The 22,831-nt window shown below is 46.2% G+C and overlaps 3 protein-coding genes across 5 annotated transcripts in view; all 3 read left to right on the top strand.

The window, feature by feature from the left end:
• The first annotated feature begins 2,838 nt into the window (after nt 1-2,838).
• LOC115795221 (zinc finger protein 664-like) lies at nt 2,839-9,929 on the top strand. The gene is made up of 3 exons (XM_030751049.1): nt 2,839-2,963; nt 6,872-7,013; nt 8,167-9,929. Exons 1-3 carry the CDS (start codon nt 2,940-2,942, stop codon nt 9,504-9,506), a joined length of 1,506 nt encoding a protein of 501 aa, XP_030606909.1. The 5' UTR covers nt 2,839-2,939; the 3' UTR covers nt 9,507-9,929.
• A 2,235-nt stretch (nt 9,930-12,164) lies between these two features.
• ttc19 (tetratricopeptide repeat domain 19) lies at nt 12,165-17,823 on the top strand. Of its 2 annotated transcripts, none has more exons than XM_030751066.1 (11): nt 12,165-12,299; nt 12,939-13,086; nt 13,242-13,333; nt 13,510-13,620; nt 13,706-13,744; nt 14,860-14,916; nt 14,984-15,045; nt 15,127-15,221; nt 17,058-17,221; nt 17,323-17,485; nt 17,559-17,823. In XM_030751066.1, the coding sequence occupies exons 2-11, from the start codon at nt 13,011-13,013 to the stop codon at nt 17,720-17,722; spliced, it is 1,023 nt and encodes a 340-aa protein (XP_030606926.1). In that variant the 5' UTR covers nt 12,165-12,299; nt 12,939-13,010; the 3' UTR covers nt 17,723-17,823. The 2 variants fall into 2 exon arrangements, with proteins under 2 accessions (XP_030606926.1, XP_030606925.1); XM_030751065.1 differs by having other exon boundaries at nt 12,939-13,090.
• Nucleotides 17,824-20,822: 2,999 nt separating this feature from the next.
• The window catches only part of slc4a2a (solute carrier family 4 member 2a), a 29,977-nt gene continuing 27,968 nt past the window's right edge, over nt 20,823-22,831 (top strand). Inside the window, exon 1 of one of the 2 annotated variants that reach the window (XM_030751030.1) lies at nt 20,823-20,888. The gene's annotated coding sequence lies outside the window, so the exon portion shown is untranslated. The remainder of the gene's footprint in view (nt 20,889-22,831) is intronic. The other variant, XM_030751031.1, reaches the window with a different exon arrangement.

Genomic DNA, 22,831 nt, shown 5'->3' with positions numbered 1-22,831 from the left:
CCCTAACTTCCTCAGAGTTTTGTTAGAATGTCTTAAGGACATCAGAGCATGGCTGGTTCTGAACTTTTTACATTTTAATGAAAATAAAACTGAGGTCATTAAAATTGGGCCAAGTGGCCCAGGTGTTCCACTGCCTGACGTGGGTCCTCTTGCATCCTGTGTCAAACCAGTTGTGACCAGTCTTGGGGTTAAAATGGGCACAGCTCTTAATGTACAAACAGATAATTCCAGTGGTGAGAAATGGCTTTTTCAGCTGAGGCAGCTCTCCAAAGAGATTTAGAGTCTTACATTCATTTGTGACCACTTGCACCACTTATTGTAACACACTTTATGTTGGTATTGACCAGGCTTCACTGTTGCGCTTACAAATGGTCCAGAATGCTGCTGCTCGTCTGCTGGCAGGGACACATATATGTGAGCACACTACCCTGTTCTTTTTAGAACCTTTAACTTTAGAATTAATTTTAAAATGTGATTGTTTGCTTTTAAAGTTTTGAGCAGCCTGGCTCCTACGTAGACCTTTTCCACATACAGTTGTGTTAAAAAAAAAATAGCAGTCCAACATGACTAACCAGATCAATCAATATTTTTGGTAGAAATCATATTACTACATGGCAAATAATTCACCAGTAGGTGTAGTAGAGTCATAGAAAACCAACAGACCCACCATTCATGAGACGCATGCTCCTGAGTCTGTGTAACTGAATAATTAATTGAAAGGGGCGTGTTCAAAAAAATAGCAGTGTAGAGACCAATCAGTGAGGTCATTCATTCTGTGAAAAAACAGGCATCAATCAGGTGGCCCTTATTTAAGGATGAAGCCAACACATGTTGTATTTCTCACTGAAAACCTGAGAAAAATGGGCCGTTCCAGACATCGTTCAAAAGAACAGCGTTCTTTGGTTAAAATGTTGATTGGAGAGGGGAAAACATATAAAGAAGTGCAGAAAACAATAGGCTGCTCGGCTAAAATGATCGCCAGTGCTCTAAAATGGAAAGCAAAGCCAGAGAGACGTGGACGAAAACGGAAGACTACCATTCAAATGGATGGAAGAATAGCCAGGATGGAGTCAATGATCAGCTCCAGGGTGTTCAGAGACAGTCTGATGTTACCTGTGCGTACTGTGACAATTAGAAGACACCTGTGTGAGGCTAATCTGCCAGCAAGAAGCCCCCATAAAGTTCCACTGTGGGGGAAAAAAAAGGCATGTGCTGAAGAGATGGCAATTTGCCAAAGAATGACTGGCCTGTAGAGAAATGTAGAAACATTTTGTGGACTGATGAAAGTAAAATTGTTCTTTTTGGGTCCAAGGGCCCCACACAGTTTGTCAGACGACCCCTAAACACTGAATTCAAGCCACAATATGCTCTGAAGACAATGAAGCATGGTGGTGCAAGCATCATGATATGGGGATGTTTCTCTTACTGTGGTGTTGGGCTTATTTATCACATACCAGGATCATGGATCAGTTTGCATGGATCAAAATACTTGAGGAGGTCATGTTGCCTTATGCTGAAGAGGAAATGCCCTTGAAATTAAGATAAGATAAGATAGTGTTTATTTGTCACATGCACAGTTATACACAGTACAATGTACAGTGAAATGTATTTTGTACCTGCAACCATATATACACACACATATAAATAAGAAGAATAAAAATAAAAATAAGTAATTCACACTATACACTATACACACTTTTACATGGAATTATAGATTATAATATTTACATTGTGCAATAATGGTCCAGTTAGGGCTCAGAGTTGAGCAGACGGAGGGAGGGCTTGTGGGTAAAAACTCTTCTTCAACCTTTCAGTCTTAGTCCTCAGGCAGCGGTAACCTCGGCCTGATGGGAGCAGGGAGAAGAGAGAGTGTCCGGGGTGGCTGGGCTGTTTTAGGATCTTCATGGCCCTCAGCCTGCACTGCTTGGTGTAAATGTCCTGCAGGTTGGGGAGGTTGGTTCTGATGGTCCGTTCAGCTGAACGAACCACCCTTTTTAGGGCCATGAAGTCCTGCTTGGTGCAGTTTCCCATCCAGGTGGTGATGCTCCCACGCATGATGCTCTCAATGGTGCAGGTGTAAAAGTTCCTGAGCACCTACATATGAAAAATGTAGACACTGCTAATTTTTTTGAACAGCCCAACATTAATTTTTCTTAATTTCCTGTAAAGTAATTGGAAAATTTATACATTTTTCTACATGTTTTGATTTAGAATATAATGTGCAGCATCCCCAATGCCTGTAAATAAAAACTATTATAAGGATTCTGAGTTTTATTCATGTTTTTTAATGCACTACTACTATTTTGAACACAACTGTATGCACCCCTCAAAGGTGTCTCAGATTGGCTGAAACACCAGGTGACCGAGCTTTTTGCAGCTGTGGTCCCCAAACTATGGAATGAGTCCCCCCCCCCCCTTCCCTCTATATTAGGCCGGTCCCAACACATTTTTAAAAACACACTATTTTCAAGATTAGTACTAGACTTAACTCCTAGTCTGTTTCAGTCATTTTTGTTGCTTTTTAGTCGCAGTCGTTTAGTTTTATTTATTGTGATATTAATGTTTACTGTTATTTATTTGTTCCTTTTTGTTCATTATCTGTGTAGAATATTATTGCTGTCTTTTAACTGGAGAGCACTTCGTTCAGCTGTGTCGTTGGATTGGATTATTCCCACTCCTGTGCTGATCGATCAGCGGCCAGCTCCGCAGCTTCATCTGATCAATATCATGACTTCAGCGCGTTCACAGGTAAACAGGTGTGTGTGTGTGTGTGTGCGCGCGTGTCAGAGGGGGTGGGGTCACTCTCCCGGTTTCCTGTTTTGTTTTTTGGGGGTTTTTTGCCCCGGAAGTCAAACAGCTGCTCCTGCTGTTAGCTGCTTCGGACTCGCTCCGTCAGGTTCGTCGTCAGATCCCGAACCCACGGCGGAACCGGAGGGACCATGGAGCCCGTCGCCGCTGCACCGGTAAGCACACCTGCCGGACCGAGCCGGGCCGGGCCGGGCCGAGCCGGGCCTCGCGGACACGGCGCGCCTTAAGCAGCTAAGCTAACCGAGCTAACCTCAGAGTGCTGCAGCCAGACTCCATTGAGAGCTCCCGCAGCCAGAGCCGAACCCGAGCATCACGCTGCAGCTGTACCAGCACCGTCCTCCGGGTCTGTCGGACTCACCCGGACGGAACCCTGCCTCAAGGGGATCGCTCGGGCCCGGTTTGTGAGGGGAACCGAGCGGGTTCTAGTGGGCTAGTGATCCGGATCCGGACGGCCGAACAGGGGCAATAAAAGCAGCGAATTCAGAATGAAGTCCGGTGTCGGCTCCGGTTAAGTTATTGATCCGCGCTTACTGATTATAGATGAGCGGCCCCGGGCTGGGGGCGGGGCCAGAAAAGTTAAGAAGAAGCTTTTAAAATAATTTTTATACGAGACGTGTGTGTGTGTGTGTGTGTGTGTGCGTGCGCGTGTCGGAAACCATGATTAAAGAGCCTGCAGGGGGAGGAGATTCACCTGGAGATATCTCCAGGTATCTCCAGGTGCTCCTTTGGGCTCCGCAGGAGAAGATCAGTATTCAGGGATTGTTTTATCAGGGCTTTCAAATTGTTTTGGAGTAGCAGGGGGGGGGCATGCCAAAGTAGCAGGCACCTTGTGACCGAGACCTTTGCTGTCCTCCATGGGCGTCTTTTCCCATCTGTTTTGCTTTTATGAGTACTATCCCCTAAATTTTACTACTTTTTAAAGACTTTGTTTCAGTACTCCCATAAATATATCAAAGTTACTATAAATGAACAACTTCTACTATGAAAGGAAGAAATGCCACAGCCGATGTGTTCACAAACCATTACTTCTATGCAATGCATCTCAACAATGTTATGGTTTAATTTTAAACAGATGTGGCAAAAGTACTGACATTCTGTACTTCAGTATAAGTACAAGTACTTGTGTGAAAAAATACTTTGGTAAAAATCGAAGTACTGGTTCAACATCTTTACTCTGAAATGTACTCAAAGTAAGAAAGTAAAAGTAGCTCTTTGGAGGACATTTCTACCTGCTATTTTTGTGTAAAGCTAACTGAACCTCCTTATATATTATTGTAATAATATAAAATAATAATGAGAATACAAACGTTATTCCAATCTAAATTTTAATCCTAATGAGTGTACTCAGCTTGAATCACAAACTGTGAAAGGGAATTTAAACACAGCTCTGTTCTCTGTGTCCTCCATAGTAGAGGGTGACTGTGCCTCCACCTAAACACCAACATGAGGATACTCAGGGGTTACAGTGGGATTCAGAAGGTGGAGGAACCCTAAGATCAGCTGTAGTGGCTCTGCATGGGGAGAAAAATCACAACTTTCTATTGTGAGCTCCAGTAAATGATGTTGGTGTGCAGGCTGTGATCAGCTGACCTGCTGCTGCTGCTCTGAGGTTTACTGCTCTGTGTGGATGAAGTGAACTCACAAAGATGTAACCCAGTATTTCACAGCTATCTGAGCTGATCTCCATCCCCTACACTGACAGCATACAGGCTGTAGAAATGTTGGATTCAGTGAATGAATCTCAGCATCAGCAGCTTTGATTCAAACTCATCTCTGCTGCACTGATGTAACCTGTAACTCTGACCATGAACACAAAGTGCACCAACACAGAGCTTTACTGTAAATACAGTACAACAAGATAACCTGTTTATCACACACTAAGCTGCAGTATTTTCATACAATCTTTGAATTACACAAAGTCAGCATACTTCAGTTTGTTTTGCAGTCCTTCCCTTTAATTCTAACCTCTCTTCTTCTTCTCCTGTCCTCTTCATCTCTGAGTGAACTTCTCTCTCTTTGCGCTCCCTGAAATACAGCAGCTCTTCTTTTAGCTAGTAGACACACTGTGTGACAAACTGCACACACTTTGTGTGTTTGCTGATATTTGTTGAGCATTTAGAAACGTTGCATTTACCTGCCACACATTACTCCCTTTATGATCGCTGCTCTTCAGTAGCGCTAGCTAAGCTGTTTATGTGCCGCGAGCAGAACTTACGGACTTGGTCCGGCCCGCTGTGACCCCTGATTATAGTGCTATAAGTGATCCATTAATTATATGGGTTTGTGTATTTAATCCCTTTGTACGAGATAAGCCCGGTGATGGAGGACACGCAGTACGATTGTTTCTTATATGTTATTATTCCTCCGTTTAGGCTCAGATTATTTGAGGTTTCATGGAAATGCAAACTTTTCTCTGACGTGTTAAACCTAAAGTAACGAGTCTGTTTGAAAATGTAAGAAGTAGAAAGTACAGATACTTGTGTAAAAATGTAGGGAGTAAAAGTAAAAAGTACTCAGAAAAATAAATACTCAAGTAAAGTACAGATACCTGAAAAATGTACTTAAGTACAGTAACGAAGTATTTGTACTTCCCACCTCTGATTTTAAATAATTTTGAAAGTTAATCTTCAAAAGTACAGAAGCTCTGCTAATGCATATTATTTTATCGTCAAACTGAACAAACAGCACGGTCAGCTATGAAATTCATCATCAAATCATGCAGACGATCTCATTCCACGAGGCCGGCGACCTTTCTCTCAGCTGATCATTACAATTCTATTGTTTACATTGATCATGTATACCTAGATGACTTACTTTCAACCTCGGACGTGGGCTTGAACCATTTCTTAAGCCCAATCATCTGGTCCCCACGCCTGGCGGCCACTTGTGACGGCTGCTGTTCTCTCTTATTTCTCTTACATGCATGAGAAGCCATGACGGCAGCAGACCATATGAATAGTCACATGGCAGTCGTGAACCAATCAAATGGCTCAGATTGAAAGAATGTAAATATTGCCACATGGGTCCACATGGTGCTGGAAATGGAGACGGCGGACGGCGCAAAATTTTTTTTTTTAGGAAAATTAAAAAGTAGAGTGGTGGAGTATGCGGAAAATGCGCCTGCCGCCGGCATAATTTGAAAGCCCTGTTTTTATGTTACCTTTTTATCAATTGGAAGAAAGTCTTCAAAGAGCTGGTGAGCCTGAGTGGGCTGCAGGTGAGTAACCTGACATCATGTGCAGGCTCAGTCCATCCTGAAACTGAACGCAGGCTGCAGCGACACCCGCTGGTGCACGGGTACGCTCTGTGGTTACTGCACTGAAGTAATCTGATTACTGGCTTTGTCTGATTGGATGAACTTGTTTGTTGGGACCTCCTCGCTTTCACGTGCCCCTTCTCAGCCTTTAGGATTCCCAGTGTTTGTTTTTTCCATGAAGAACCTTTAGTGTCCCTGCAGGTGCCAGTCGGGCCATCGCCGCCTTCTCTTCCAGCACCATGGTCCGCTTGGGGGTTTATTTACTGTTACTGACTCTGGTTTCCCACCAACCGGCCTCTCTTTGTCTTATTCATGGCGTTTTATAGAAAATAACATTTGGGATGCGTTTCAGATATTGAGTGTGTAACATGAATGAAGAAAGAGCTGCAGGTGTGATCAGAGCGTAAGCTAGGCTATTATCACCCTGTCCTGAAGGACCAAACATGGAGATCACAACATCTGAGAATGTTCTGGAGGTCTTGTGGTCACAGGGTGGAGCTTTCTAAACATAGCAGCTCAGCCTCCTGTCAGGAGGATCCAAAATATTGAACTAATATGAAATGTTTCTCGCCCTCTGTTTGGATGGCATCCCTGTATTTAAATCTGGTACTGAATATATGACTCGGGGTGGGGGTCCCCTCTTGGCACCGACCAATGTACCGAACTGTTTGCTAATGTTAATGGCTGCTTTTCTGGTAGCTAACTGCAGAAATTCTCATCCCGGCATGATGGCGCCTCATGAAGGCGCAGCACCGGGCGATCAACCGCTGGCTAGAACCCTGTAATCATTCAAACATTTCCTTCCAGGCTGAGGAGCTCGCCAGCGTTCAGGTCAAAATGGAGCCAGAGGGCGACGTGGAGATCCGTTCGTACCCGGTCCTCAGGAAGCTGTCCGTCAAACTGACCGACTGCAGGGTGTGGCTGGAGGGGCGGGACTTCCTGTCTTTGGGTAATTTATGATTTAAAAATATCCTGTAGGTGCTTGATCATAGTAAAAATCTTAATCTGGTCAGTGCTGAGATGGAGGTGATTGAACAGCAGGCTTTGGGAAGGTGGAGGGGATTTTTTATTTTTTTTTTTAACTGTAATTCAGCTGAATTAACTAAAATGGTCTGACAGGAAGTAAAACGAGGTGTATGTGCTGAAAGGTAACAGCGCAAGAGAGACAGCACAATAATCCAAACTGTGATTGAAATATCCGATTGATCGCTCAGCCCCGCCTTAGAAGTCGGTGTGTTGGGTAGTAAAAATGTTTTCCATCATTGATGAATTTGCAGATTATTTTCTAGATTCAGTTTGGTTATTTTCACATAGCACCAGTTGACAGCAGCAGTGGTCTGAAGGTGCTTTTAAAGTAAAGACAACAGTATTAGAGAGAAACCAACCAATCAGGCGCGAGGCCACAATGGCAAGGAAGAACTCCCTTAAACAGGAGGAGAACTGCAATAGAGCCAGTGTCTTCAAGTTTGGCTGACACTGTAAGAGACAAAAACTTGTGTTTTAAATGCTTAATGGTGTATTAGTGATTGTGGCTGGAGACGTATAACTGCGTATAATCTTTATGAATGAGCATCAGTCTGCCACCAGCAGCTGATGTACAGATCCTCCAAAATAAACGTTACTTGATGATCTTCTGTTGGCTGATGGTTTGTCTGCTGGTTGTAGCTTTGGTTAGAGTTGCAATGATTTGTCGACATAAACAATGACGTCGATGATCAGCCGACTCAGCGGCAATTTGCTACGTCTTAACAGTTGTTCGTGGCAAGTAAGGGCAGGAAACTGGCACTTCAGCGGCGATCGCCTGGCGTTAAAGGGTTAATGTTAAATTTGATTAGTTTCACACTTGTATTTTTATGGGTCATTATTTTAATTGTGAGAAGAGACAACAAGGTGATTTTCACAGTTGGGCAGGCTTGAACAGGTGCGGTAAGATTGAAATAATCGTTGACTAATCGATAAAATAATTGACAGATTAGTGAACTACCAAAATAATCTTTAGTTGCAGTCCTGTCTTTGGTCATGTTGGCACCAGAACAAGAGCTTTAGGGGAAGCCTGGTCCTCTTCATCTCTAACGTAACCTCTGAACTCTGCTCCCCCACAGGTAACCACCCTGAGCTGTATGAGCAGAAGCTAAGGCAGCAACAGTCCACAAACACAGGCAGGAAGATGGTCTACTGCCACGAGTGTAACAAGGGATTCTACAAGAAGTCCCACCTAGAGGCTCACCTCCGGTTCCACCGGGGTCAGAAACCTAATGAGTGCTGGCAGTGTGGGAAGACCTACCCGACCCTGATGAGCCTCGTCGTGCACCAGCAGATCCACAACCGCAACGCACCCTACCAGTGCTCTTACTGCGACAAGACCTTCGCGCTGAAGAGGGACTGGAAGACCCACCACCGGACACACTCGGGGACCAAACCCTTCAAGTGCTGGTTCTGTGGGGACGGCTTCAGCGAGCAGGACGAGCTCAGCGAGCACCTGGAGATGCACAGCGGTGAGAAGTGCTACCACTGCAACGTCTGCGACAAGATGTTCATATCGTACCAGGGCTTCAACTTCCACCGCAAGTCCCACAAGAACCGGAAGCTCCTGCCGTGCCCCAAGTGCAACAAGACCTTCAGCAACCCTCAGAGTCTGAAGCTCCACCAGGTGACACACTCCAACAGAAAGCCACACAAATGCCCCACCTGCGGCAAAGCCTTCAAGCTGCTGAGCGGCATGCGCTGCCACCAGCGCACCCACGAGGACCTGAAGGCCTACCACTGCGCCGAGTGCGGCAAGTGCTTCTCCAGCCTGCAGGGCCTGAAGCTGCACGACCGCACACACACCGGACTCAAGCCCTACAAGTGCTCCGAGTGCGGCAAGAGGTTCACGCAGTCACCCCATCTCAAGGCGCACATGGTGACCCACACTGGGGAACGGCCCTTCCTCTGCACCACCTGTGGGAAGAGGTTCACGCAGTCGTCCCACCTGAGGTCCCACATCACGCTGTTCCATGTGGGCGAGAAGCCGTTCACCTGTGATGACTGCGGCAAGAGCTTCACCATCGCTCACTACCTGAAGGTGCACCGGCGCACCCACACGAAGGAGAAGCTGTACCAGTGCTCGTACTGCCAGAAGTCCTTCTCTTACCACAACTCGTGGAGGGCCCACGAGAGGATCCATACCGGCGAGCGGCCCTTCACCTGCCAGGACTGCGGCCAGAGCTTCATCACGTCTGGCTCGCTGGTGAGCCATCAGAGATCCAAACACACTGGAGAGAAGAGCCACTACTGCATCACCTGCGGCGAGTTCTTCTTCACCAGCTCGATGCTGCGCATCCATCAGCTCGACCACACCGGCGAGCGCCCACACGTCTGCAGCTGTGGCAAGACCTTCAAAACCAGAGGCGTGCTACGCTACCACCTGAAGAGGTTCACTGACCACCAGCCTGCCGAGTGAAGGGGGCGGAGACGTTTAAACACTATCATGACATGATTTCTATTTTAATTACCACCTGAGCTTCAGCAGGAGCTCTTATAACCGCGCCATGTCTTCTTCTGTGGTGGTTTGTACCCGATCAACCAATGAACTTGTAGTGAAGCAGCACTACTTTACTCTGATGGTTTGTAGATGAACTTTGACATTGTGTGATGGACACTAATGCAGAAGCTGCTGAGAATCTGATTGTAGTCTCCTTCAGTCTGTCAGCGATCAATAAGCTGATGGTTAGCGCTGCTCAGAGCGCGGCGGCTTCAAACCCAGCAGGGTGACGCTTCCAAAGAATCAGCAATGCTGTTTTTTCTGTTCGGTACGTCTGACGCCGCGTATGTAGGGGCGTCCTCATGTCGATTCACATCATCAATAAAGTATCTGCAGCTTTAACCTGTGACTCCTCTCATTGTTCCCACTGAAGGCTCAGTGAAGCTCTCAGCAGATGGACTCACCTGTCACAGGTGTGTTAAAGATGCACCACGGAGCATTTCAGGAGCAGCTGTCTGCTCAAGCACGGGGTCTGTTTCTTATGTAAAGGACTAATGAACAGCATGGAGAATTTTTTAGATTTTCAAAATAAAAGACCCCATACAGACTGGGCTTCTGAAATGCTCCCGGTATATTCCAGGGTTATTCAGGTTCATGACTTAGTGTGAATGAGTCAAACCGAGGGTTCAGTCAAATAGTCCAAAAGTGGCCTCCTTCCTCCTTGAACCACTTTCCCTGATCTCGGTGGAAAACGTGAGGAAGACTTTTTGAGGAGGAGTTCGGTGACCACACTGACACCGGACTCCTTAGTTTTACACCAGATGTCTGCTGTACTGAAACTGCAGCATCGTCTCACATTACTCTTATAGTGTTTCAGTAGGTCTCAGAAATGAGAACCTTCATTTTAAGAAACATATAATCTAAAAAAAATATAAAATGTGTTCCTGATCCAGAGATGATCCAGTGGAACTTCTCATTTAGTATTTCTGTGACCAAAGTAAAATTCGCTCCATCCATCACTGACCTGAAGAAAAAGTTCATCTTAAAGTCTGCATTACTAATGCTAACTATAGTGAAGCACAAACACTTTGATCAGCTTAGGTCTCAGTCACACCCCCGTCACCTCGGTCACTTTCGTGGCTTTTGCTTTGAAGGGAAATGGTTTCACTGCTGCTTAGGGAGCAGTTGCTGAGTGTTTGCAGACAAGTGTTTGGAACTAATTTTACCCAATAACAACCACTCACCAACCAGCTGGGGGACAGAGGATTGCCCCTGGGGACCGGTAGTTTGGGGGGGTCACTGACAGGTCTCTGGGCCCGTGTGACTGAGGCCTGATGTCTCGAAACGTGGGAGTTCAGTCGGGACCAGCCCTGACCTTTGAACCACGCGCACAGATGTGGACCCTCTGCGGTGTCTCCAGTGTAAATGAAACTCACTCATCTTTAAAGCTTGCTGTGGTCTGGCTCCAGGGCAGACATGCTGACCCCATACTGGCCCCTCAGGTGCTTCCTGGCTGGCTGCTCAGGCTCCAGGTGAAGGTATCCGTGTTTGCCTTCAGGACCATCAGGTTCACAGATCACCTCTGCAAACACATTTTTATAAACCTGCTTTAATGTGAGGTCGTGTTTCTCTGCTTCTGCTTCTCACTGTAGTATCCAGCTTTTCCTTTAAATTTACTATTTTACTTTTCTGTCAAATCACTTTGTAAACTCAGTGGCCACTTTATTAGGTACACATTGCTAGTACCCAGTTGGGGCCCCTGTTACCTTCAGAGCTGCCTTCATTCTTCGCAGCTCAGATTCAACAAGCTGCTGCAAATTTTGGTCCATGTTGCCATGAGAGCATCACACAGCTGCTGTTGGCTGCACGATGAGACTCACATCCCAAAGGTGCTGGCTGGACTGAGATCTGTGGTTACGGAGGCCGTCTTACTACAGCGAACTCACTGTGATGTTCAAGAAACCAGTCTAAGATGATGGAGGTCTGCCATCAGAGGATGTGCACTGAGGTCACAAAGGCCTGGACATGGTCAGCAGGAACACTCAGGTAGGCTGCGGGGTTTAAACGATGCTCAGTCCGGACTGAGGGGCCCAAAGTGTGCCGACTGCTGCTCACTGGATCTCGTCTCTGTTTCAGACCTTCTCTATAAACTGGTGATGGCTGTGTGGGAAAATCCCAGCAGATCAGCACCCTCTGAAACAACAGCCCGCCACATTCAAAGCCTCTTCATCGTTCTGATGCTCAGTTTGACCTTCAGCAGGTTATCTTCACTGTGCCTGCAGGTGCTGAGCTGCTGCCCTGTGATTGGCTCATCAGATATTTGTGTTAGGAGCAGTTGAACAGGTGTACCTGATGTAGTGGTCAGTGAGTGTAAATGAAATGAATATTATTAGAGACATGATGTTTGTTTTAGAAATACAGCAACATTTCAAAATAAATGTGACGTTTGGAATAATAATCTCTTGCCTGTTTGATTTTCTTTGTATTTTTTAATAACATATCAATAATATTTCCAGATAAATGAGGTATTTATATGGAAATATACCTCTATAATATTAATATTGCAGAGATATTTGCTGATACATAAATTCTTCCAAACTTTTTTCCCCGCCACTTTCATTTTGAAGGCGCGTGTCCGGCGTCGCGTCTTCCGCTCGTTATGTAAACAGTAAAGATGGCGGTGTCCGGCATGCTCCGTGCTGTCCTCGGTCAGGCTCTCAGCAGGTTCAGGTGTTCGGGGGGGAACCTGCGACACACCAGAGCTGCGCACAGGTGAGTCCTTCTCAGACTCACCGGAACCTGCGCACCAGGGTCCGGTCAGAGTTTACGCGTCCTAACACCAGAGTCCATTCAAAAAACCTGCCGTTTTAACAGCTGCTCCTCTGCACTACAACTGAACCTGCGAGCTGCTGGTTCGAATCCCCGGCAACAGTAAACCCATCAGATTCATTCCACACAGGCTTTAGCTCCACGTGCAGCAGCTGTGAGAACAGCTGGAGTCTACATCTGCACCTTTATTCTCGCGCAGACTCAGTGCAGCTTCACCGTGTCTGAACGATTCTGCTGTAATTATTGAAACTCAGTGAAATAAACGTGGACATGTCACACACACACACACTCACACACACACACACACACACTCACAGGCAGGAAGTACAGGAAGTCTCCAGCAGGTAACGGAAGTACAGGTATCGACTGGATGCTGCAGCAGAGGAAGGTGACCCACAGGGTCAGAGCTCAGGCCTGTACCTGGGCAGGTGTGACCGTGTGTTTCCATATCACAAACGCAGGTCAACTGGACTGTCGCCATGGTAATGTAAGATAACCATGGCAACTGTCAGTCATGTTTGAATGTATTTGAAATAAACGAGTAAGCGCTGAGGCTTTTACACTCTTCTTCTATTTCTGCAGTTTGATCTTTAAAGCCATCAACCATCAGAACAATGCTGTGACCTCACTTTCTGTGGAGAGAAGGTGCTCGGCATGCTGGGTAAACGTGAGCAAACAGGAATCCGACTGGAGGAGGAGCCGAGGAGGAGGCGGCATGCTGTGGGCAGCGGTTGGTATGTTTGGTCACACTAAAGCATCAGGGTCAGGAACAGCGGCTGAGTAACTGGACTCCACTCCAGTCAGAAATCTGCTGATTTAACATGGCCACATCTTTCTATCTGTGTGTGTGTGTGTGTGTGTGTGCGCGTGCGCGCGTGTGCGCAGCCTTCTCCCTGTTCAGCAGCAGTGAGGAAGACAAACGTGATGAAGCTCAGAGGAAGGAGGATGAGATGATCCTGCTGCTGAAGAAAGCCAAGGTACCAGAACCCCAAACTGAGCCAGAAACACAGACAACAGTGCCACTGTGTGTATGTGAGTGTTACAAGCAGCATTACTGACAGCTGTATTGTGTGTGTGTGTGTGTGCGTGTCTGTGTGTGTGTGTGTGTGTGTGTGTGTGTGTGTGTGTGTGTGTGTGTGCGCGTGTATCTCAGCTCAGCGTGCATCGGGGGCAGCTGCAGGCCGCCTCAGGGTTCCTCCATCAGGCCGTTGTTCTCGCTCATCAGACGCACAACAACCAGGCCATCATCTACACGTACAGCCTGGTAACCTTTGACCTCTCACCTGTATGACCCTAACACAAATGCACAAACAGCTGTTTAATTGTTTATCGCTCACCTGTCTCCTCAGATGGCGAACCTGGCCTATGTTCAGGGTCAGCTGGACGGCGTGAGTATTGCCCAATCACAGCTCTTCTCTGTCAAGCAGAGAAAACAGTGACATCTGCTGGTGGAGGCTGGGACTGATCTGTGATCAGCGTGCACACAAACACTGATGATCAGTAATAATAAACGTTATTATCATAGTAATAATTCATTCAAAGATAATGAACTTCTCAGTAAATAAATCTGAATATTTAAATCAACATAAAATAAATCTTTTTATTACAGGTGCATTTGTGATAAACGTTATTTGAGGGTTTTTTATTCGTTTGCTTCGGGGGTTTATTGTATCACATGTTGGAGGTGAAGCCATGAGGACCCAAGCAGCTAATCTGGCCCGTTTTACATGATATATGGGATATACCAGAATTCTCTGTGAGGTGGACTCAGTGATGATCCACAGGTTAAAGCAGATGATTTTATTAAAGCAGATCAGTTTTATCGCTCGTGCTATAGAACCTTAGGCAGATGGTAGATGTGTGGACCTGATCCAGGCCACTGATGGCTCAGTCATGGTGCTGGAAATGCTGTCTGAGCTGGATGTGGCCCAGCAAACCTGACCTCTGGACCCGTGGCTGAGCCCAAAGAGAACTGCAGATGTGGAATTTTAATGGTAGTAAAACAGTTTCATGTTTTCGTTTATTTGAATGAGGAGGTGCTTCCTCTCAGCTGGGGATGCTTCAGTTACTTTGAACGGGGTCCACAGTCAGTGCGTTACCTGCAGCAGGTGACAGTAGGGTACACCCAAAAGCAGCTGTGTGTATTTGGAACGTTTCACTGCTTCACTCGCCATCAGACAGGAAGTGAACTCATTGCTTTCACATTTCCATTCACAAAAACAGGATGTTTACCTGAAGAAAACATGGGGGATGCCTCAGTGGGTCCATGTGACTTTTATTGCTTTAACGGGTTCCTTTGAATCCAGATTAAAGTGTTCAAACACACACCGCAGAAAATCCAGTTTCTGTGAATGGAGTCTCCTGTTCTTGATGTTTGGTCTCTGTGACGAGTGCAACCTCATTAAACTGAAATATTTTTCTTACATTGTTGGAGCTGAAGTGTCCATTTGCTATTGGCTGATCTCTGCTGTGACAGCGTCCTCTGTGCTCTTCTTCCTTGCAGGCTGAGAAACTCTTCAAAGCAGCAATGAGCTTCATGCTGGCAGGAGGAACTCCACAGGTCAGTGCTTGTTAACGCCACCTGGAATTCATCAGGTGAACCCACCTGACTTCCCGTTTGTTTCCAGGACGACAACGCCGTCATTGAGATGTCGCTGAAGCTGGCCACCATCTACGCCGAACAGAACAAGTAAGAGGCAGATTCAGCTGGTCAGCTGACAGGAAGCTGAGGTCACAGGTCACAGACCTTTTGTCTGTTTGCTTATTTGAGGGCGGAGCTTGCAGAGCACGGTTTCAGGTTCTGTATGGAGTCTCTGGAGGCCAAACTGGAGAAGCACAAAGAGCTTCTAGGAGAGGAGCCCACAGGTGAGTTGCACAGGGAGGCGGAGTAGAGTGGGTCACTTTGGTTTCTTTGAGCCACTTTCACCTGGTTTGGTCTGCACATGAACCCCTGCTGCTGCCTCTCACACACCATCACACCTGTTCTCAGAAGTCTTTGGTACGTTCTTCCTCAGTGTTATGACTGTAACCAACAGCTGTTCAGCAAATTAAACGTAACTTGACATCTTGAGAAATTCCCATCTCCAAAACTCCAAGATAGCTGCCCTGTTGAAGGTAAACAGTTATATACTTCTCTACATTTTACCTTCTCCTTCCAGTAACTCTGGTGTCACACAAGGGTCTGCTGTAGACCCTTTTTTATTTTCATGAAACATTTTATTTTCTACTCAGTTCTTTCACAAGCTTCAGGATCAGTCTTTATGCAGATGATGCTCTGTTTTATCTTCCTGCTTCACTCCGGTGCAGCATATACACAGTGAAGAAGCCCATAAAAGCACAAATGGAGTAACATTTTTGAAGTGAAAGGCAATTTCAAATGTAACTTTTCAAACAGCTCAACAACTATTAGCAAACACACAAACTGTTGGTGTGCAGTTTGTTTCCCAGTGTTAGCGAGATAAAGGTTCATCTGCTGCTGAAAAAAAAAACGTTACTGTGCGACACTCAGAGAGGGAGGAAGAGGAAATTAGTTTAGATGATTTGTGCTTAATTATGTTTGTGTGAAATGTTTTGCAAAACATTTTTAATTTTGTGTTATTTGCGGGAAAATACCGCAGGCCTGCTAAGCACTTTGGTACACTAGTGCAGGTTGGACTGGTTAGGTTTACGGTGATGCACTTCCTGTTGGGCAGGTGCAGAGCAGCAGTGGTGTTCATGGTCAGTGTCAAGTTACGTAAAGGATGGCAGATATCGGGTTATATTTAGGTTGGTGATGCTGATTATATCTCTCAGAATTCCACCTTTATACCAGCTTCATAGTGTCTGGGTTTGGAAATCAGTTCTACAGCTTGTGAAGCATCTGCTTTTATCTGCTAAAAAGCAGCAGGTCAGCCGATTACAGCATCACAAACCAAATTATCATGTGTTGTATTTCTGAGTGATTCCTTTCCACGCTGCACTGCTTCACCTAATCTTAGGGTTCCACCTTCTGCCGCGTCCCACTTCATGAGATCTTAGGAACAGTTATTCGTGACCTTCTCACCTCCCAGGTGCACTGTTGTAACTCCGTATTAATTGCTGTTGCTGGAATAAATGTTTATTGTCTGTGTCATCGTGTCTGTCATGTTTATTACACAAGCGTGCTGCATAGGTAGTGTTTTTGTGAGGCACAGTGGACTCCTTCATTGCACGTATACGCTCTGATGATGTTCAGAGCATTTGTGATCATATTTAAAGAGCTGCCTGTTTTAATCACTTTTGTTTCAGGCTGAGGTGCCATGCTTTTTCCTGCTGTCACATTTTTTAGTTTATTACAGTTTTTTACACTCATGGATCTATATGATGTCACAGAAAGGAATACCCAATATGATCATATCGGACATCAAAGCCCCACCCATCTGCTGTTCAGATTATCTGTTTGTAAGGGCTGGCCAATCAGAAAGAAGCTATAATAAAGGGGGAGGAGCTAAACAGCTCGGTTCATACAGAGAATGAAGTCGGGCTGCACCAAGGTGATAAAGAAGGAAGCAGCAGAACAGATCTTCTTTAAGATTTTTTTTATATTTCACCTTGTGTGTCTTTGTGTAATCACTCTGCCTCAACCGGAAGGCATTCTGCTGTCACCTGTTGTTGAGTTCAAATTTATGTTTAAATTTGACGCAGGAATACAGGTGACTTACCTCAAAACTGTGTCATCCTCAGAGGAGCAGGAAGCTCTCAGGAAGGAGACCCGCCTCCTGCTCGGTCTGTGTTTGGACTCACGGGCTCGATACCGCGCATCAACACTGCACCTGAAACAGGCTGGGCAGGATTACCAGGATGCCCTGAACATCTGCCGCCAGGAGCAGGGAGAGACACACCCACAGGTACTCACCTACAGGTAGACACAATCAAAGGTAGACTCACCTGCAGCTGGACTCGCCTGCTGATGTTGAGCACTATAAAATCTTCTTCATGTCTCTGTCAGACTCTTGTGCTTATGAGCGACCTGGCCACCATCTTGGATCTGCAGGGCCACCACGATGATGCCTTGGCACTGGTGCAGCAGGCGGTGGACCTGAGCCGCTCAGTCGGACATCCGGATCTGCACGTGTTGCTGGGAAACATGGCAGGCATCCTGCTGCACACAGGTGAGCGGGGGTCAAAGGTCAAGGCATCAGTCTGACCTCTTTTGGTCTCACACGGTCCGGTTCTGTCCCATAGGCCGACCGGATGAGTCCGTCCGGTTCTATCAGGAGGCCCTGGGTCTGGCTCGGCAGGCCGGAGACCAGGAGGCTGTGGACAGGATCCAGGAGGGACTGAAGGAGGTGAAGAAGAGGAGGAACCAGGAGAGGAAGGAGGAGGAGGAAGCAGCAGCCGCACAGTGACTCAGACTGAGGAGACCACAGGACCATTAGGACTACACCTCCTCCTCCTCTTCCTCTGTGGTGTGTTCGGCCCATTCTTAGGATGAAACGAAACCTGAGCCCCCCCCCCCCCCCCCCCCCCCAAAATCTGTGTTCTGGTCCCAGACTGAGACTTTGTGTCAGTGTGTGTCTGTGCTTTCCAAACCTCCCCTGCAGTTATTGAATCTGCACCTCACCTGCCAGCTCACCTGTCAGCAGGAGCTATAAATATTTATGAAGCTGTAAAGGTTGTTATGTATTTTTCTTTGGACAGCTGCAGGTGTGTGTGTGTGTGTGTGTGTGTGTGTGTGCGCGTGTGTTTGCGCACAGGTTCCCACAGAGCATGACGCAGATGAACTTCCTGTTTCTGTTTACAGAACATGTCAGAATAAAAGCCCGATGATGACAGTAAACAAGAATCAGCTGCTGCACAAACAGCAGATTAACTCACACACACACACACACACACACACACACACACACACACACACACACACACACACACACACACACACAGTGGAGTCTAAGTGATCTCTGTAAGAGCAGAAGGTGTAGATTTGATGCTTCTCAGGATGAAGATCTCCTCATGGTTGACCAGCACCAGAAACATGAATGTGACCCTTTGACCTTTGGTTTAGACTGACTGTGCTCCTGTTCAGCAGCAGTCTAAGTCACACTACAGAGAGAGTGTTGACAAATAAAAACTGTAAGCCGAGGAGCCGACCTTTCTACTGTCTGATGCTTTTCCAAAACTTTAATTTCAGAATAAAACATCGCGTCCTCGACCACTGCTGATGGCCCACCGTGGCTGCAGGTCTGGGGAACGACAGCGGGACACACCGAGCAAGTCACTGCAATGATGTCATTATCAGGAAATGAGACAAATGAACTCGAGTTTCTTTGTTTGTCAGCAGGAGCCGTGACTCAGCTGATCGATGGATGCCCTTCCTGTTTCTGTGATCATTAGAATCAAGATGTTATAGATGAATGCGTCCCAAAGTTATGTCATCACTGATCATATCGTTCCTCTCTCTGGGAGACCATCGAAGTTGGCTTTGATGGTTAAAATCTGGATCTGGATCAGATGAAATTTGTTAGGTTTGATCACCATCAGATGATGTTCCTCATTGGACATCTCTGAACAAATATTTACAGCAGAGACGCAGACGGATGATCCAGCGTGGGATAAACGAGCAGTCACATGATCTTTCTGTTGTAAATGCCACAGTTTTTCTTTTCTTGGATTTGTTGAGGTGTATGAACTTTTATTTCCTGCTGGAGAAGATTTTTGGGGTTTTCTTTGGATGTCCGAGGAGCAGCTCGTTGTTTTCTTTCTTTGGTGAGTTTAGGAGATGGGGAAGGAAACGAGAACGAGAAGCTGGTTATATGAACGTTAACACACACCTGTACGTTCCCATAGGTGCCCTCACACCTTCACACATTAGCTCCATCCATCATTTACCTGTAAACAAACGTGTGCACACACACATGCTGAGATGAAGCTGTGGGAATGAACATAATTGTTGTTGTGCTAACACGTTAATTAAACACACACACACACACACACACACACACACACACACACACACACACACACACACACACACACACACACACACACACACACACACACACACACAGAGCTGTGGGGTTATAAAAGCAGCTGCAGACGGTGTGGTTCTGTTTCTGCCGGACGACAACGACACCGCACAGGTACGAACAAACACACACACAGTGGTCAGAGGTCAGACTTTATTTAGCTCAATCTTGCACTTTATAATAATAATAATGACTTTATTTTAAGCTATTATTGGTCACACTAGAGGGCAGCATTTCGCAAACAGTGAATCTTTCTGGGAAACAAAAAGAGAACGCAGGATTCGGCTACAGGTGAGCGCTCAGCTGCGTTTTTCTGCCAGTGAAGGTTACGGGAAAAAAAGGTTAAGGTGCGGGGCTGATGGTGTGTGACGTTCAGAGAAAAACTTCTAAGAGTTGTAAATTTAGGAGAAAATGGTTAACGGGCAAATCATGGGTTAGGCTGGAGAGAGCCTAATTTCTGAGCTGCTGGGATCCACGACGCCACAGGCGTGGGTGATCCTGCAGCGCAGCTATGATGGTGGTTCCACCAGCACCTCCCACCCATCCTCCACCTGTGACCCTAATGGCCTGAAACACAGATGGTCAGAAATCCCCCAATTACAGAAACAGTTGCTTTCAGGTTAAAGGTTAGAAAAGTCATTTTTAGGAGCTTTTAAACACACTTTTATCACGATTGCATTAATAACCACGACCACCGCCACCATGGCAGCGTAACTCTTTAATTCAGAGCCCTGTGGGACACAGCACAGATCCACAGAGCACAACAGGACACTGAGCGGAGACAGAAACCAGCTCCTCATCACCATCGGGTCCATCTTCATCCACCCTGCTCCACCCCCGAGCAGCTGGAGTGGTGACACCAATTGCAGGCCGGGCACAGCTGACATCACAGTGGTTATGTCCATCTTTTATATACAGTTTACAGCAGTGAGGCGCCACAGCGCCAACATCAGGTTGGACTCTGAATGACAGCACTGTCTCTGCAGATCAGATCCTTTTGATCCTTTTCTGATAATCAAACATCAGAATTCAGTCAGACAGTTTCAGGCTGCTGTCTGCAGGTGATCAGAATGACCAATAGAAACTCTCCATCACCTGCTGCGTGTGTCAGGCTGCAGCTGGTTGGACAGAATCAGGTGGGAGTTACCTGTCTGTGTGATGTCATCAGAGACACCATCAGAGCAAACGGACCGTCTGTCTGCAGCTGTGTGTGTGTGTGTGTGTGTGTGTGTGTGTGTGCCTAGCCAGGAGGCGGGACTAGCCTTGAGTGACAGTGTGGTTTCCATGGTGACCTTCAGCTGATCAGGTTTCTGTGGAGAGTTTGGAGCTCCTCATTCGCAGCGTGTCCGTCTCCTCTCTGCTCCCTCGCTCTGCCTCCTCTCTCCTCCTTTCAACCTCTCTTTCTTCTCCTCCCCCACCTCCTTTCCCACCCCTCCACCTCCCCCATGCCCCCTCTCTCCTCCCTTTTGCCCCCCACCTCTATTCTCTTCCTGTTGGTTTCAGTCTTTGCATTATAATTTCTCTCTTTCAGAACTGCGGGGACACTGAGGTAGGCTCCAACTCTCTTCCTGTTCACACACACACACACACACACACACACACACACACACACACACACACACACACACACACACACACACACACACACACACACACACACACACAGTGGCAGTGACACTGAACCCAGATCAGTTTAAACTCTGCAGACCTGCTGATATTTGTCTGTAAAATCAAAGATTCGGCTGTTTGTTCCTCTTTAAAATCACTGACCTGAGTTTTCAGAAGATTTAAACCACAAACTCAAATAAATGCAACACAGTTTGAGATGAATGAAAAGACACTTTTTGAACTGCAGAGATTTAGAACAGATTTATTTATAAGACATGAACCTCAGATAAAGATGAGACAAACTGCACAGTGTTTAAATCAAAAATGTAATTAGGAGGTGTTGTCCTTTTCCTGTTTCTCATACCTGAGCAGAGATCCTGAAACGTTCTCGTGTCATTAATTAACCCAACTCATCTTCGGCTTTGAGCTGTCTTCATGGTCACTTTGGACTTTAAATACCTGCAGCAGTAAATCTGTCAGCCATGCTTCACTGTTAAACCGCACAGAGGTGGAAGATTACAATCAAAGCCTGTGATGTTAAAAAAAAGACAAATATATTTTATAAAACTGTGTGTTCTCCTCACCACATCAGTGGGTCAACCCTGTAAACCCTGTGAAAAGTTGAAGTTTCAGTAGATTTTTTGTAAATCTGAGTGATTAAAAATGTTTTAAAACCTCCCAAAATGAATGAAAGCATCAGCAGAATCTGAAGAAACAACCAGTGAGACTTCATGTTGTTTCTGTGTTATGCGTGTTATGAGATATCAACTGAAGTTTGCCTGAAGCCGGCTGCGCTCTCACGTAATACCAGTTTGTACCACAAGATGGAGTAGTGAGTCAGTGTGAGCTTTATTTAACCAAAGGAGTCAGAAAATGGTGGGTGGAGCTAAAATGAGATTTGAAAAGTTAACCCTTTAACAGCGGGCAATCGCTGCCGACGCACCTGTGACCTGCCCTTACTTGCTGTGAACAGCTGGTTAACGCCGAGTATATCACCGCTGAGACGTCTGATCAAGTGTACTTTGATTTAGTGTAATTACACGACTGTTCGTCCTATTGGAAGAATTTAAACATTTTCTGAAAGCTGAGAAATTGTGCTTCACACCCAGCATAGGGTTATTACAGTAATTGTTACCAGAAGGCCACAAATGGCAGTGCTTTTGAAGTTTGTGGGCCCACCAATAGGCCTGTGGTAAATAAAGGGATAAACAGCAGCACAAACCTGAAAACACCCAATGCTGCCCCCTAATGGAGAGAGTCCCAGTCAAGTCCAGGAGAGGGTGATTAGAACAAATACAGCATTAACCCAATGTGAGTATGGATGTTCAGAGGAACTGGACCTCCACGAGAACATCTGAGCACGCTCCAAACCAAAGCACCTACCTGGATTCGAACCCGGGACCATTTTACAGTTACATTCCTGCTGACCACAGTGCCACAATGCTGCCAAGAGCTACTCCTGCAGTTCTCTCCAAGTATGAAAGCTAATGAATGAATCTAAACCTGACTAAATGAATAACTGTAAAGTTAGTCAGGTAAGTGCAGAATCATCACCTGAAGTTCACCTGATCCACGATGGTTTCCAGCTCAATGGCACTGGATGTGAGTTTACAGCATCTTTGTGTTCAGTTCAACCGAAGCTCTCGGCATGCCTGCAGTCCAGCTGCTGCAGTCCAGATGCTGAGTCACGTCTCGCTCTCTGATCTGCTGACTCACTCTCCTCTGGATCTCCTCCTCAGCCACTTCATTAAAGCTGACAGTGTGACCCTTGACCTTTGAACTGTCTGTGAGACATTTTTGTGAGATTTATTTTAAAAATCTGAACCCTTTGTACACATTTCACTTTGAAAGAAGATTAAAGGTTGAAGGCTGATTTGTTTTTAA

Source organism: Archocentrus centrarchus, chromosome 17 (assembly GCF_007364275.1).
Source record: "Archocentrus centrarchus isolate MPI-CPG fArcCen1 chromosome 17, fArcCen1, whole genome shotgun sequence".
NCBI classification, from domain to species: domain Eukaryota; kingdom Metazoa; phylum Chordata; class Actinopteri; order Cichliformes; family Cichlidae; genus Archocentrus; species Archocentrus centrarchus.
This window is presented reverse-complemented; position numbering and strand designations above follow the sequence as displayed.